This window comes from Crinia signifera, chromosome 2, assembly GCF_055691185.1.
Source record: "Crinia signifera chromosome 2, ASM5569118v1, whole genome shotgun sequence".
NCBI classification, from domain to species: Eukaryota; Metazoa; Chordata; class Amphibia; order Anura; family Myobatrachidae; genus Crinia; species Crinia signifera.
The window spans coordinates 74,044,808-74,061,102 of NC_139218.1; the positions used below are offsets into that span (position 1 = coordinate 74,044,808).

At 45.5% G+C, this 16,295-nt stretch overlaps 1 protein-coding gene across 1 annotated transcript in view; it reads left to right on the plus strand.

Moving 5' to 3' along the window:
- The first annotated feature begins 2,416 nt into the window (after positions 1-2,416).
- ITGAE (integrin subunit alpha E) overlaps positions 2,417-16,295 on the plus strand; it is a 129,351-nt gene continuing 115,472 nt past the window's right edge. The window contains exons 1-4 of the mRNA XM_083170689.1: positions 2,417-2,501; positions 3,911-4,028; positions 12,858-12,982; positions 15,677-15,744. Coding sequence (XP_083026815.1) covers positions 2,417-2,501; positions 3,911-4,028; positions 12,858-12,982; positions 15,677-15,744 — 396 coding nt within the window. The remainder of the gene's footprint in view (positions 2,502-3,910; positions 4,029-12,857; positions 12,983-15,676; positions 15,745-16,295) is intronic.

Consider the following 16,295-nt stretch of genomic DNA (forward strand, 5'->3'; position numbering starts at 1 on the left):
CGTAGTCATAGCTTTAACTGAGAACACATGAGTTAAGAGAAGCAAACAGTGAAAACACATCAACATTAAATCACATTCATGGTGATTCCGGTTTTCATTCCATCCACCAGTTTGTGGAAGTTGTCATATCCCAGACGGCCTAAGCGTTTGTGCCAAAGCTCCACTGATTTGCTGTCGTCAAAGGCCGAGATGCTAAAGCATTTACAGTCCCTCTTTTATTATTATTATTATTTATTTATTCTTCTCCATTTCTTAAATGTACTGTGATTGTCCCAAATCGTGATGCAGTAAGGACCTTGTTTCTGATCTCTCTAACTGTAGTGGGTACACACAGTGTCAAAGAATTGAGCCAATGTTGCAGCTAAAATGCCTAGTGGGTCCTGGGTCCACTTACCAGCAACCCTTCCTGTGGTTGTCTGCTACGTTCAGTGCTGACTTGTTTTTCTTGTCATGCCGCTTCTGCGCACCACTGGTATTTTTTATCTGGCAATCTGAAGCTTTGTGTCCTATCTTGTGACCTACAAAACACTTGAACTTGTGCTTCTTAGGTTTAGCTCCCTTTGTGATCAAGGCAGAACCTTCGGTTATGGTCTCAATGGGAAAATTCTCCTGGAAGTGCAGTAGCTTGGCTCTTACAATTTTAGTTGTTAGCTTGGTGTCGTTTGACTCTAAGGCAGCTACTAAGAAGTCAAATTCTGCTGTCAGATTCTGCAGCATCACCATTGCTACTTCTTCCTCGTCCACCTGTGCCCCCACAGCCAACTGCTGAGCTATCGACAAGGCTTTATCTACAAGATTTTATTTATGTAGTCATTCATGTCCTTGCAGACACTTAACTTTGTTCCGTATAGCATGCGCCTCAAACTTATTCTTCTCATCAGACCTTTATCTTCGTACACACTTTGCAGGGCAGTCCACATGTCCTTGGCGGACGCTTTCCCACTATTTAAGGAATAGACATGCTGCTCTACAGCTACACCTATCGTTCTGATGGCTCTGTCTACCTTGTCACCTGAAATCAATAAAGGGCTTTTGGAGCAGTTTTCGGGAATAACTCCTCTAGAATTTAATTTGTGCTTTTGTGGGAACCAGATCACATTTCACATACCTTTAATGGGAAATGCCATCTGTGTTATTTGAAACTTTTTTTTTTTTTTAAATTAGCTAAGTAAACCCTATGATAATAATGCCAGCTTCAGATTTGCTTGCCCCTGAATCGCTTTCTCTACCCCTAGGCCAGGGGTTCCCAATCTTTTTTGATTCACGGCACCCTAGAGAATCAGAATTTTTTTCATGGCACCCCTAGGTCCAAAATTTTTTTATTAGATTGGGTTTATATGCAATTCTTAGCGGCAGTTATGTGGTAAAGGGCAGGATTTGCTTCTGTTTGTACACATTCTATGATTGGCAGCCACCAGCACTGGTTTTGCTCATAAATAATTAACCATTAATAATTTGAGTTGGTCCTGGACCACCAAGCCACGGCACCCCTGCATGTGTCCCGAGGCACCCCAGGGAGCCACGGCACACATTTTGGGAACCACTGCCCTAGGCTGATCATTGTTAATTTTTTTTAAATTATAATAATAATAATAATAATTAATAATAATATATAAAAAAAACATACTCCCCTGGGGATTGGTGCTCCAGTGAGGGCTGTCAAGGTCAAAGCAGCAGGGAACCCCTATCAAAAACAGCCCTCCAGGAGCTCTGATCACCGATCCTCAGCTGTTGGTAAGCATGAGCAGTGATGGTAGGGGGAGCGCAGCATGGGCGGGGGGGTCATCACTGCAGGGAAGGGAGCTGGCAGCGTGGCAATGTTGGTATCTGGGGCGAAGTCAGATGGCGCATGCACAGTTCATGGTTGGGTAATTTTTCGTGAAAAACACCCCGATTTGACTGCAGAGTGGCATTACAGGGACAGAGCTTTCTTGCAAGCTGTCCCTGCATGCGATAATTGATTAATCTGTTTGATGCAATAATTATTGCATGGCAGAATGGGCACACACATTATCGCTGGACATTAGGATGTGGATGGTAATAAATTGGCCCATAAGTGATATGTTTACTGATCATGCTCACTTTGTTTTGGCTAGTAATTTCTTAAAAGAATATGCAAGGAGGTGAATGTTAACTAACTGATAATATATGCCAGTAATGGGACAACACCCGATAGTTACTAGCAAATACAAATGCATCTGGAAAATAAAATGACATGAGCTATTTCATGTAACAAAACCTACAGTACTTCCCCTTTAAAAATAAATACTAAGATTAAAGAAAAATGTGGTGAAGACTTTGCAGAAACTGGAACACAACTTAGAGACAAAAACAATAAGAGAACCCAACATGCACACCACAAGTCTAAGAAGTGTAGTAGGGGAGCTCCTAGCTGCTTCAGGTTGAGTATTGAACAATGTCGCGTGTGACACTGCACTCCTGCAGACGGCTCTTACTCCAGAATTGGACTGGAACCAATATAGGATGCTTCCTTTTATTAGGTAAGATATTGCAAACGATCACTGTAACAATATAAGGTAAATAATTTAGCATTAATATTCTTATGGCCTGTAGCAGTAACATTTCTAATACAGTGCTCTGGGTTTTAATGTGTGTTTCTGTGTTGCTACCATGGTATGTCTATACAAATGGAGTTTTGTGAAACGCAGAACAATGTCTGCGACTGTGATCTCTGAATTTTGCTTGACTGACTGTTATCTCCTGAATAATGTGACTTGTTTTGTGTACCTATAGTCAACCCTGAGTGGTTGGTGGATATGCACAGACATACTGTGGGTAAACTAGTGCACATAAGTAGTCTTACATGCAGAATTGGAACTTCAGATTGCATTGTTCTTACTTATATCATTACATAATCTGCCATATCCACAAAACGTCAACCACCCTGCCTGTCACACCTTCAGGCCACAGTGCTAATCCACTGCATTTACTCAGAGAGGAACTAACCATGCGTCAGGTCTCCTCTGAGCACTTCAATGCCACCACAGAACCAAGCTCCAGCTTCTGCTTGGTTAGGGAGGAACTGATCTGGAGCATACCAGTGGACGGAGGAGAGATTACATTGCATAGCCATTTTCTCTGATCACTCTGTATACCTTCATTGCTCAATTTATTAAGCTGGGGGGGGAAATCAGTAGAGGTATTCACTTACAATGATCCTATTGTATTAAGGTATGCAATGGCTGAAAAGTTAATAGTATACTATAGCCCTTAATGTCCTAATCTTTTACTTTAGCCAGTTGCTGTCCCTTATGAAGACACCTCTGGGTTGACTCCCTACCTCAGATATTTTTCCCACCATATTCTTATGTCATGAATTGAAGATAAGGATCCGGCAGTGTGGATGGTTCAGGATAGCACACAAGGAGTAGGTTAGAAGGAGTAGATGAAACCGGCACTGGGAAAACATAGCTGGATAAGGACATCAGCTCTCTGTATAGGGGGCTATTGTGTGTGTATGTGTTTTTTTTCCCTGTCGCAGTGAATGTGTATATATGGGGGGGGGGGGGATTGTTGTGACATGAGCTTGCTCCAGGTGTCTTAGCTCCACGTTACACCTCTGTGTACAGTTATACAATGCATGCATATTGCAGAGCTGGAAGAATCAAGATGTTCTATCAATAGATAGCAGTGAGCTAATACCATCTCCAAAAAAAAAATTAAAGTTTTTGAACTTGTTAAAAGGCCCAACCTTACTGTCTTCTGTACATTTTAAAAGGACAGTCGGACTGGAGTGTTCTCCGATATTGACAGTAGCATTAGCTATCTGCAATATCTTCTGTGTTCTAGGCTTAATAAATAGTCCCTACTGTACTTTGAATTAGCAGCTAAAAACCACAAATACTAAGGTTACTTCATATCTTTTTCCCCCTTTTTGCTACTTCTACAGTCGTAATTCCTTCAGAGTGTTTCAATATTGATACAGAGAAGACATGGAGTTTCAATGGGAACAAAAAGTCTCTCTTTGGACAAAATGTAATGCAATATAGATATGGATCAGAGACAGGGTAAGTTGCTTCTAAATCTGGTGATTTACTATATTTCTAATGATTTACATGTTAAGTCACATACTGTACTGTGACAACAGGAAGTATTCACCCTTCCCAGAATTTTACTTAATCCAAACCTACGTGGGAATTCAATTAAGCGTGAGGTTTAGCGAGATAAAAAAAACCTTGTGAACCTCATGCCCAATATTGGTTGTGGAGCTGTCAACTCTAAAACTCAACTGCGCATCCCCTATCTGGTGGTCTCAGCATCTGCCTGTAGTCTCATCTCCATCCTTCTACTGGGGACGGTGCTGTTTGGAGATATAGTTCTGGCATCACCGTGCAAGAGCATGTACTGGTGATTTTTTCATAGAAATAACAGCATCTTATTTCCTGTCCTGCAATTGAATAGCAAACCCCCATGCATCTTACTGGACAACTGTGAAATACTGTACGATTGTTACTCAACATCTGCTGTAAATCATAAGATAAATCAGTGGTTCCCAACCCTTCTCCTCAAGTACCCCCAACAGTGCACATTTTCCAGGTCACCCAGCAGGTGCACTCATTATTCAGACACATTTTAAAAGAACCACAGGTGGAGCTAATTATTCCACTTGTGGTTCTGTGTGGACTGTTGGGGTACTTGAGGACCAGGGTTGGGAACCACTGAGATAAATTAAGATACATGTATCAGTTACCTTTATTTGAAACACCCTGTAAATATCTAATCAAGCCTGTCCATGTAAGTTGTTCCTGGGCCTAGATGTTAGTATTGTAAATATATCTTAGAAAAATACTGCAAATAAAGTCAAACTGGTTAACATCAGTATAAATATACCAGCTTTGTCATTCAGCATATGAAATGGTTCAAGATTTATATAGTATCAATAAAAGAGAGTTTTTAGAGGATCCACCCCCACTCCGCATCCCTAAAAAAAGACACCACTGTCTCCCCTAGGGCCGGGCAGCGCTGCTGGGCACTATATCAGCTGCTGCCCATCACTGCCCCCGGCAACACACCCCTGCCCCCAGCAACCAGGCTTTGTGCGGCGTGTCATTACAAGATCAAGTCGCACACAACAGGGGGGGGGGGACGACGACGCGGCTGCACTGAATCTGAGTTCCGCAAACAGCTCAGCGGCACTGCCCGGCGCTAAGCAGCAGAAACAGTGGCAATCCCAAGAATTACAATGTTCCGGGTTTACCAGTCTGGACACTGAAGCATAGCCCGGAAAATTCTCGGGAATGCCAAGGAAGAGGTTAAAGGAAATATTAGGCCCGATTCAACATGGATCTCTAAGTTGAGAAAAGGCAGTTGCTTGTGATCAAAAAGTCACCACCCTCAAAGAAAGAATAAACGGCCACTGCAAAATTGTAATGCATTTGCAGATTCATTAACAAAAGCCGGAGCATCTAAGAGTAATTTCCATCTGAGTAAGTCTAAGGGAATGTACACGCGGTGCGATCCGGCGGCCGCTGATATTGCTTTGATATTGGTGGCCGTCGGGACCCTGTGGGGTGCTGACATGGCTGGCAGGGAGGGAAGGATGGTGTGGGGGGGGGGGGGGGGGGAGTGGGGTCCATGTTGCATTGAGTAGCATAGCCCTTGTTCTGTGATAGTAAAATAGTCTGTGCTGCACAGTCTATTCCTTCTTTCGACTCCAATGCCACGGGCCATACATTGGTTTCAGATCGGATATTTATTCTTAATTTGTATATGTGCATGCGCAGTTGTTCTATTATCTGCCAGACGGTGAATCCACTAAATAGTGACCTCTGCTGAATTAGGCCCATAATCCAATAACATAAATCATCTTTTCCTAAACTGTGCCTGTGACCTTTCTCTCTCAGACAAAAAAATAGGCCTATATATCCCAATGCAAATGGTATTAAGTTCAACACGAATTATTAAGCTTATGTGGTCACATGAAGGTACATATTAAATGTCAGAGGGTGCCTCCTGTTTTCAACAGCAGTAATACTGTATACAGCAGGTACAGTATCTAAATTGCATTTATTGTCTCTTATATAATAGATATACATATATAATCTAATACAAAGGCATTTATTGTCTCTTATATAATAGTCCAGAACTGTCAATCTGTGAGTGTGTGTATAACACTGGGAGGAGTCATAGAGTGAACTCTATACACACAGATCTGTGCTATATATGAAGAGACCAAGAGGTAGCACCTGGATCCCTGGCCTGCAGCACCGCCACCCATCCAGCCTACCTGCCCAGCAGCCGGGGAGTCAAGTGTTTTGGAGCCGGGGGACGGGTTTACCTCTAGCACCCCTAGGGGTGGGGCAACAGCACAGACTATATCAGGACATGCATGATATGTCAGTGATAACAGGGCTGCATGTGACAGGGACAGTGACATAATGTGAGGGGGGGGAACGATTTATACACAGGTACTGTACACAAAGAACATCATTTTTGTTCTTTCAGTACTTTATTGTATGTACTCTACGTTCAATATACTTGAATACAGTGGCGTAACTATAAATTTTGCTCCCCCCTGCCAAAAAGTTTGTGCCCCCCCAGGCTCCTCTCCAGCGTGTTTCCCCAGCGTGTGACGTAATGACGTCACATGCATAAAGGAGAAGCTGAAGCAAGAGAGGGGAAGAGAGACCAGCATACACTGCTGCTTCCCTTGGCTCCGACGCATCCCAGGCCGCCCTAGCATGCCCATCCGCCCACCCATCCTGTGCACAGTAGCCAATAGCTGGCTCTGTGTACAGTCAATTGAGTCAGTTGGGGGATTTGTTCTCTGCCATGGCCGCACCCGCACTGTGGATGACTTGCCTCCAGTGCTCAGTCAGTGGGCAGCGGTACGAGCGGCAGGCAGCAGCATGTCAGTGCGTCGAGTGGGTGCCGGTGCCCACACAGACCCCGCTGCTGCTTGCTCCCCCAAGCGGCTGCTGGGGCTGCCTTACAATAGTTATGGCACTGCTTGAATATACACTGCACTGTGTAATGTTTTTTCTGCATAACCTGCTTTTGTGTAGCTATGACTCATAGTTGCCACAATTGTTTTGTCTCATACAATACATCTGTAGGAGAGTTACTGAGATCACACACAATGTTATTTCCAAGTACAGTAATGAGCATTCCCGAAAGTTATACTACAAGCTAAATATTCATAATTTATATTAGTCATTAACACTGTGTATTAGCTCATGCATACACTACTCTGTAGTGGCTGTTATATATGGGAAAAGATTTGCATAAAAGGTACTTGTGTATTTTAGCGGCGCCCATTGCATCGCATACCAAAAGGCATGCAATGGTATGCGATGCGATATCGCGCGATGTTGTACAATGTCATACAATTTTAAAATTGTATGACATTGTATGTGGCATACAATGCCATACAATGCGATGCGATGTGATTAAACATTGTATAAGCACCCAATGTTAAATGCACCCCCACGCCACCCCCCCCCCACTATAAACGTGAACCCGAAGCGTGGCGAGCGCAGCGAGCCCACGAGGGGTGGCGGTACGTGTCCTACGACCTTTTCATACCCCCACTATCCACGTTGGTGTGGAGTTGAGAATAGAAAGTGTGGCGAGCGCAGCGAGACACCGAGCCAGAAGCGTGGCGAGCGGACGCGGATACCTGTGAAGCCCGCGAGGGGACCCGTATACCTGTGAAGGTATCCGCATCCCCTCGCGGGGCTCACTGCGCTCGCCACACTTCGGGCTCGGTGGCTCGCTACGCTCGGCACACTTTCTATTCTCAACTCCATGCCGACGTGGATAGTGGGGGTATGAAAAGGTCGTAGGACGCGTTCCGCCGCCCCTCGTGGGCTCGCTGCGCTCACCATGCTTCGGGTTCACGTTTATAGTGGGGGGTTGGCGTGGGGCTGCATTTAACATCGTAAGCACCCCTAAAGTGTGCTTATACAATTTTTAATCGTACAGGGGGCCAAAATCACGTCTCATCACATCGCATGCCATCTGGTACATGGCATACGATGCAATGCGATTAAAACATTGCACGACCAACATCGGGGGCGCCGCTAAAATACACAAGTACCGCATAAAATACATTGTGCATATTGTCTTATTTCTATGAGCATCTTTTCCTTATGAATGTACTGATTGCATACATACAGTATCTAGTTGCTATGTCTGCAATAAAATTCAGAACTTTTGCTTTCTAGATCAAAAACTGTGATTGTGGGAAAAGCTCTTTTTTCCGCTGAAAAGAAAACTCTAATTTATTTTATTGGCTTTAGTAAAGGAAAAAAATGGTCCTGTTCTATCTCAGAATCTGAAGACTATATATAGTACCAGACAATAACACCTGCACAGGAACTAGAAATGTCAAACAGCTCTTTCTAGATCCTAGCACACACACACACACACACACACACACACACACACACACAATGTTCTTTTAAAATGACTCTGAAAATCACTCTACGTCATGTTATACATACTATATAAGTTTGTACTTTGAAAAGTAACAACAAAAAGTTCATCAATTGAATATACAATAAATCCATAAATAGGGGTACATTTACTGTGTTGGATTTGTTGTCAATTTGGAACAGAAAGTCATTGATGGCGTATTGAAGTATAAAAACAGGAATTTACCCCCACCCCACAATCCACATTGACATATTTATTACTTACCAAATCAAGGGGTTCACATGTGAGACTTACTTCACAGAAAGAGTAGTAGATACGTGGAATAGCCTCCCATCAGAGGTGGTAGAGGCAAATAAAGTAGAACAATGTAAACATGCTTGGGATAGGCATATTGATATCCTTACAAAAAAATAAGGATCAAATATGGTTTGAGGTAACATGTTTAAAAAAAGGGGCAGACTAGATGGGCCAAGTGGTTCTAAGCTGCCGTCAAATTCTATGTTTCTATGTTTCACATTCTCTTTGGTTCATTATTATTATTATTATTATTATCATTTTATAAGGCGCCACAAGTGTTTCGCAGCGCCGTACAAAGGAACAGTACAGAATGACAAAACAGTATTACATTGAATAAATAACAATGTTCATGTAACATTCAATCTTGGTAGAACAGAAAACACCATTCCTCTAGGAGCCCTGTCACGAATGAGAAGAGTCACTCAGGGACACTCACCATAGTTATGAGTGTGGCTGGGCTGATTTGTCAGATTTTTGGTATTGCCGTAGACCAGTGGTGGCCAACCTGTGGCTCTTGAGCCTCATGCGGCTCTCCTCCTTGTAAAGTGCGGCTCCTGCTCCCACTGCTGACCGCCGCCCACCATCTGTCCCAGTCCCCCCTGCTGCCGGTTCCCTGAATCCCTTCTCCTTCTGAGGGGAGGAGAGCGCGCATCGTGCATCTCTCCTACCCCTTACTGTGCATCCTTGTGACTGGGCTGTCCGCCAATCAGAGCTCGTGGGCCAGCAGCCAATCAGGAGCCGGCCAGTGAGCTTCGATTGGTGGGCGGCCCAGTCACAGGGAAGTGAGGGGGAAGGAGACGCGCGGTGTGCTGTGCTCTCCTCCCATCGGTGACATGACAGGAGGACTGCAGGGGGACACCAGACTGTCCTCTCCTTGCCTGGCAGCAGCAGCAACAATGATGAGTGCTGCTGCTGGGAAATTTGCACTGTGGGGGCATAGCAGTTTGTGGCACTGTGGGGACATAGCAGTTTGTGGCACTGTGGGGGAATACCAGCTTTTTGGCACTGTGGGGGCATACCCGGCACCGTGTGGTGCATACCTGGCACCGTGGGGGGCATATGTGTATCTGGCACTATTGGAGGCATATTTGTATCACACCCACCCAAGTGGTCAAAATAGACTACGGCCTTTTTTTTGGCGCATGCGCTTTCGGCGCGGGCATGATGTCGGCTCTTTAGCTTGACTACCGATATTTTTCGTCTCTTTACCTTTGACCGGTTGGCCACCCCTGCCGTAGACTATTATATTGTTTTGCCCTTATCCTCTAATCCAGTGGATCCCAAACTTTTTTGATTTACGGAACCCCGGAATGTCAGATTTTATTCACGGCACCCGTAGGGCAAACAGTTCTCATTGATGAAATCAGAACAATTATAAAATTAATTAAATTGTGTTTATATCTCTTCCCTAATGCCAATTATGTGGTATTGGACAGGATTCACTCCTGTTTGTCCACAATTTGCCTATTACATTGGTCATAATTAATTGTAATTGGTCATGGACCACTTATCCAGGGCAACCTTGCAAGTCCACCAAGGCACCCCACGGCACACAGTTTGGGAACCATTGCTCTAATCCCATGCCTGTAATTGTCTGAGTGGCAAATCACATTGCTTTCAAGTTCCCTTTCCTGTGAGATTCTGATATGCATCCATGTGCTTTATCCCTTGTATTTTACTTGGACTCTACTGAATTGTTATATTTTGTTATATACTACTCATTTGTTATTCAAATCATTTATTGTCACATTTCTTGAGTATACCCTGATTGCACGTAACTGGTCTTGAGCCAAGAGTTCACAAATGGGTTAGAGCCACTCCGACATTATGAACTTTAGACAGTCCCAGATTTGTTTAAATAAAAACAGAAGGGCAATTTATAATTATTCAAAATGACAAAATATATGTTTATTTTCAAACAACACAGAGCACTGCATATGGGAGGGATTTTTTTTTATTTCCTCTACTTTTCTATGTCTTACACACCCCGACGAGCAAAATACCTGATAAGTGCCGGCAGTATGAAATATCTTGCCTGCGATAAACCACCCGTATTTTCCCTAGGATGTTTTCCTGCGGTCTGTAAAACCGTATCTAAATGTATCCAATAAAATCATAGCTTTTTAGCTTTCAAATATTTTGTTTTACATTAAGAATTTCAGCAACTTCTAAACCAGGCAAAAAATAAAAAACAAAAAACAAAAAATAAACAGCAGCAATGGAGTAATTTGCCGCCGGGCTCCTGCTCCCGAGGGGGCACCTCTTCTCCACTGCGAGTTTGAATTGAGATAATTGAAAGCTGTCGATATCTCTTTTGAGGCTGACTCCCCCTCCTAGCAGAACAACAGTCACACTATCTTTAACCTAACCACAATAATGTAACAAGATTTGGTACTCTTTACCTAGAACGGCGCCCGTCACGGGCATCGCGGGTACATTTATGTATGGCCGCGACCGACGCGATGCCCGCGATTTCCCATTGAAACCAATGTTAAACTTTGAAATCGTGTCGGTCGCGTCGCGGCCGTCCATAAATGTACCCGCGATGCCCGCGACGCGATGCTCCCGATTTCCCATAGGAATCAATGTTAAAAGGCGCGATGGACCCGATTTTACTGTTAAATGGCTCAATCCACCCGATTTGGCCATAGGAATCAATGTTAAATGGGCCACAGAGCCCATTAACCCTTAAATGTCCCCCCAAATTTTTAACGCCACCCCGCGATCCACGCCAACCCGAAGCGTGGCGAGCGCAGCGAGCCCGCGAGGGGCGGCGGTACGCGTCCTCCGACCTTTTCATGCCCTACTATCCACTAGGGCGTGGTGTGAGAATATAATAGTGTGGCGAGCGCAGCGAGCCACCGAGCCCGAAGCGTGGCGAGCGCAGCGAGCCCCGCGAGGGGACGCGGATACCTCCACAGGTAGACGCGTCCCCTCGCGGGCTTCACAGGTGTCCGTGGCGAGGTGGACACCTGTGAAGCCCGCGAGGGGACGCGTCTACCTGTGAAGGTATCCGCGTCCCCTCGCGGTGCTCGCTGCGCTCGCCACGCTTCGGGCTCGGTGGCTCGCTGCGCTCGCCACACTATTATATTCTCACACCACGCCCTAGTGGATAGTAGGGCATGAAAAGGTCGGAGGACGCGTACCGCCGCCCCTCGCGGGCTCGCTACGCTCGCCACGCTTCGGGTTGGCGTGGATCGTGGGGTGGCGTTAAACATTTGGGGGGACATTTAAGGGTTAATTTGGCCTATTTGGCCCCAAATCGGGTCCATTGAGGCATTTAACAGTAAAATCGCGGTCAATCAGCCGTTTTAACATTGTTCCCTATGGGAAAATCGCGGTGATCGCGGTCATCGCGGGCATCGCGGCCATCCTGATTTACCCGCGATGCCCGCGATGACCGCGATCACCGCGATTTTTACCCCCGACGCCCGCGATTTCAATCGCTGGCGCCGTTCTAGGTAAAGAGTACCCAAGATTTATAGAAATATTACATTTTTATAAGCTGGTGTGCTGTGACAAACACAGGGACTCAGATGAATACTTTTGGTGTTTATTCTCAACAGCAGGTTACAGCACAGCAGGTTAAATCCATGCAGTCGGTATTACAGGCAGTAGCATACAGGCACCCTTAACACAGACTCTTGAAAGGCTCCAATGAGCCCTATGCTAAACATCCCCAGCCTATCACATCATTTCTCCATTGAGAGAAAGGTGACTCTGCCCTGGAAACCTTTATATCAGGAAATCCCAGGTGCTGCTGATTACACCAGGGATTCTTCTAGTGCTACCAAAACCTGTTTGGGATCCTCAACAATACTTTCATGTGGGGGAATGCTATCTCTGCCACAGTACCAATATTTATCTTGCCTCCAGGCACCAGGGACAAACTTACGCCACTGGATAGATAGATGTTCCCGTAAACAATACCTATAGAAACTGTATAAGATGATACCTTTGATTCTATTTGGTTAGTTGTTATGTAATTGCTTCAGTACTCATTTGGAAAAGTTGTACATTATAAAGAAAAAGTATTGAATTTCAGTATTCTGTAACTTCTAATACCCATATAAATGACAGTAAGGACTTTGTGTATTTCCAAGGTTTTCTGTATTGATCTTGTATATTTGTTACTATTGCATATTCTTTTCTTCTCTTTACAGAGTTTATGTTACCTCCCCTCTAAAGGACATTGCAAACAGGGCATTTGAGGGGATTTTTAAATGTGAGCTTAAACAAGGAGAAATACATTTACAATGCAGAGTGGACAACCTGGGGCTGACAGCAGGTATTGAATATCTTTGAAGCTTGTTTAGAAGTAACATTATTTTGTTTTTATGTATAATTTACATGCTACAATATAACATATTTAATTAAAATGGGAAAATTTTTTTGGTATTTTTATCACACATGTTGAGTAACTTGGAATTGTTATTGGTTTTCTAGAGGATATTGAGAAATATATAAACCCATACAAAAGAATGGACGGATACTGATTGGCTGAGAGAGTCTCTCAGTGGCTGCCCATTCATTTGAATGCATTTTTTTGAAAAGCAAATCGTATGAGAGCCCTCCTGGGGAGCTCCTGGGAAATCCCCGCCTAATGGTAGTACAAAGCACTGTGAGCATGAGAAATATGGGCGTCTGCTGTAGACCAATGTGTACCTACTCAGGGCCGCCGAGAGGCAGGGGGGGCGGATACATTTTACCTGGGCCCGGGCCTGCCAGGGGGGCCCGGGCACACACTTTAAAAAATATATTTATTGGGCTGCGGGTGCGTCGGGACGACAAGGACCTGTCCGCCCGCCCATGTGACCGGCCACCTGCCTGCCCATGTGTCCGGCCACCCGCCCGCCCATGTGTCCGGCCACCTGCCCGTCAGCTGCGGCTGCCCCTGCCTTCCCCTGTCTGTCCTTCCCCTGCACACAGAGAGACAGACGCTAGAATTGATAGTTCACCTCTAGCGTCTGACAGGAAGCACAGCTCTGCACTTCCTGGTAAGGCTGCCGGGAAAAATGACTTCTAGCGTCTGTCTCTCTGTGCGCAGGGGAAGGCAGGGTAAAGCAGGGGCAGCTGCAACTGATGGGCGGGTAGCAACGAGCATTAACCCCTGGCAAAAAATATTAACCCCCTGGCAACATCCAATAATCCCTAGCAACGCATATTAACCCCTTGGCAATGAGCAAGAACCCCTGGCAATGGACAATAAACCCCCCTTGGCAACGAGCAAGAACCCCTGGAAATGGACATTAACCCCCTTGGCAATGAGCATTAACCCCTGGGAACAAATATAAACCCGTTGGCAACAAGCAATAACCCCTGGCAATGCATATTAATCCCTTGGCAATGAGCAAAAACCCCTGGCAACGCACATTAACCCCCCCCTTGGCAACGAGCAAGAACCCCTGGCAAACGCCCATTAACGCCCCCTTGGCAACAAGCAAGAACCCCTGACAACGGACATTAACCCCCCTTGGCAACGGACATTAACCACCTTGGCAACGGACATTAACCCCCTTGGCAACAAGCAGGTAATTTATAATTTATTAGAAGCCTTATTGTGGGGGGCAATGTGGTGTGGCATAGTCAGTGTGTATCGAGTTTTGTGTGACATCCCATTTTTTTGGGACGGTCCTGTGAGAATTAGACACTGCATGCGTCTAATTAGGCAGGCAGGGAGGCTGAGGGCATGGACAGCAGTTCACACAGCACTGGCCATGCCCTCACAGCGACAAAACGGCGCCCAAAATTTTTTGGCGCGTGCCTCTGGCACGCAAATATATTCCTCTCTCCGCAGCCAAAGTTGGGAGGTGTGCATTAGGTGTGAGGGGCATTCTAATGTTTGGCATAATGTGTCAGGGGCATTACAGTGTGCAGCATAGTATCATAGGCATTGTGGTGAGCTGCATCATGTTTCAGAGAAATGGCGGTGTGTGGCATTCCCGACCCGGCGTGCGGCCTGCGCTGCGTGTCTCGATCATAGGTCACGCTGCGCAGGCCGCAGCGCTGACCACCAGCGCCGGAACCTGCTTGCCGCCTGGCCTCCCACATCCTCCCACATCATACCCGACGCCGGAACCTGCTCGCCGCTGGGCCTCCCACATCCTCCCACATCATACCCTACGCCGGAACCTGCTCGCCGCCGGGCCTCCCACGTCGCACATGTCTACCCGATGCCTGCCTCTGCACTGCGGCCGTCTGCCCCCCTCCGCAGCTCAGAAAAAGTCAGTGTGGGGGCACAGGGGGCAATTTTCTTTTAGGGATGCCAATCCTGGGATTGAGCATTTTTCAGTCCCAGTGATATTGGTGTACCGGCCCCAAGATTATCCCTTACATAGAAATGACCTTCTAGACCTAATTTGTCTCTGTCCCTGCGTCCCCATCATCTCTGTCCCCACCCTCTGGCCCTTCGTCACCACTGTCTCTGTCCCTGCATCCCACCATCCCGCTCTATGCACCTTTGTCCCCGCCATCTCTCTCCCTGCATCCCCACCATTCCTCTCACTGTCCCTGAATTTTGCCTCAATCTGTGTGGCATAATGTGAATTTTGGCACAATCCATGTGGAATAATTTGAATTTTGTGTCATTCCATGTGGCATAATGTGAATTTTACCACATTCCATGTGAATGTTGGCTCATTCTGTGTAGCATAATGTGTAAGTGGCAAGTATAAGGAGTCTACTATTGTGTTGCATAAAGGGTATATGGTGTAGTACACACCCCTATATCCTTTTAATGGCCACACCTCTTTTCTGTAGCTCGCCACTCCAGGGGGGCCCCGTGACACTGTTGTACCGGGGCCCAGGATTTCTATTGGCAGCCCTGTACCTACTGATGGAATTTATACACTGACAACTTTTTATTGGCAGTTGCCAAAGCTGTTTTGAATTGGGGTATATCACTGGTTGGTATAATATATGACATTAGAAAGTCTACTGTAAATCTCATGTCCTAAAACAAAACTTATTTAATTATTGTTAGCACACAGCCAAAAGCGTCCGGTGCCATATCCGATCGTGTCCCAAGCCAGGAACTCAGAAAGCATTTTGGTAAGTATCACACATTCTAGGCATGCAAGTAGTATCCAATTATACATTAACCAGTGTCAACCGTAAACTCTGCTGATAGCATTTACCTTAATGACCAGATTATTTTAATAACATTCTTATTAGCTATGATTGTTTAAATTTATCAATCTATCAGAAGTATGTTTTATGCCGTAGTAGCTTATTATTGACGTTCTTCAGCCGTTAACATTAACGATATTATACTGAGCTAGGAGTGACATTTAAGGGAAGTTATCCATTATTCTACTCACAGGATGCATTAGTACTGGCACACAGGTGGACGGAGAGCGGGCTGGGGCAGGGGAACGGGCAGAGTTTTATTAGCGTCCTCATGAAAACACTCAGCATTCCCAGAGAACACAGGCGGGCCAATGCCTGCTCCGGGTGGACAGCTGACGTGACGTCAGCATCCGTCCCCTTTTCGGCCATCTCCGGCCCAGATAAAAGTCAATTCATACTGACTCTTATATGTGAGTGAGCAAAAAATCATCGATGGTCGGCGACCATGAGATTATTTTTCCCTGTGCGGCCGC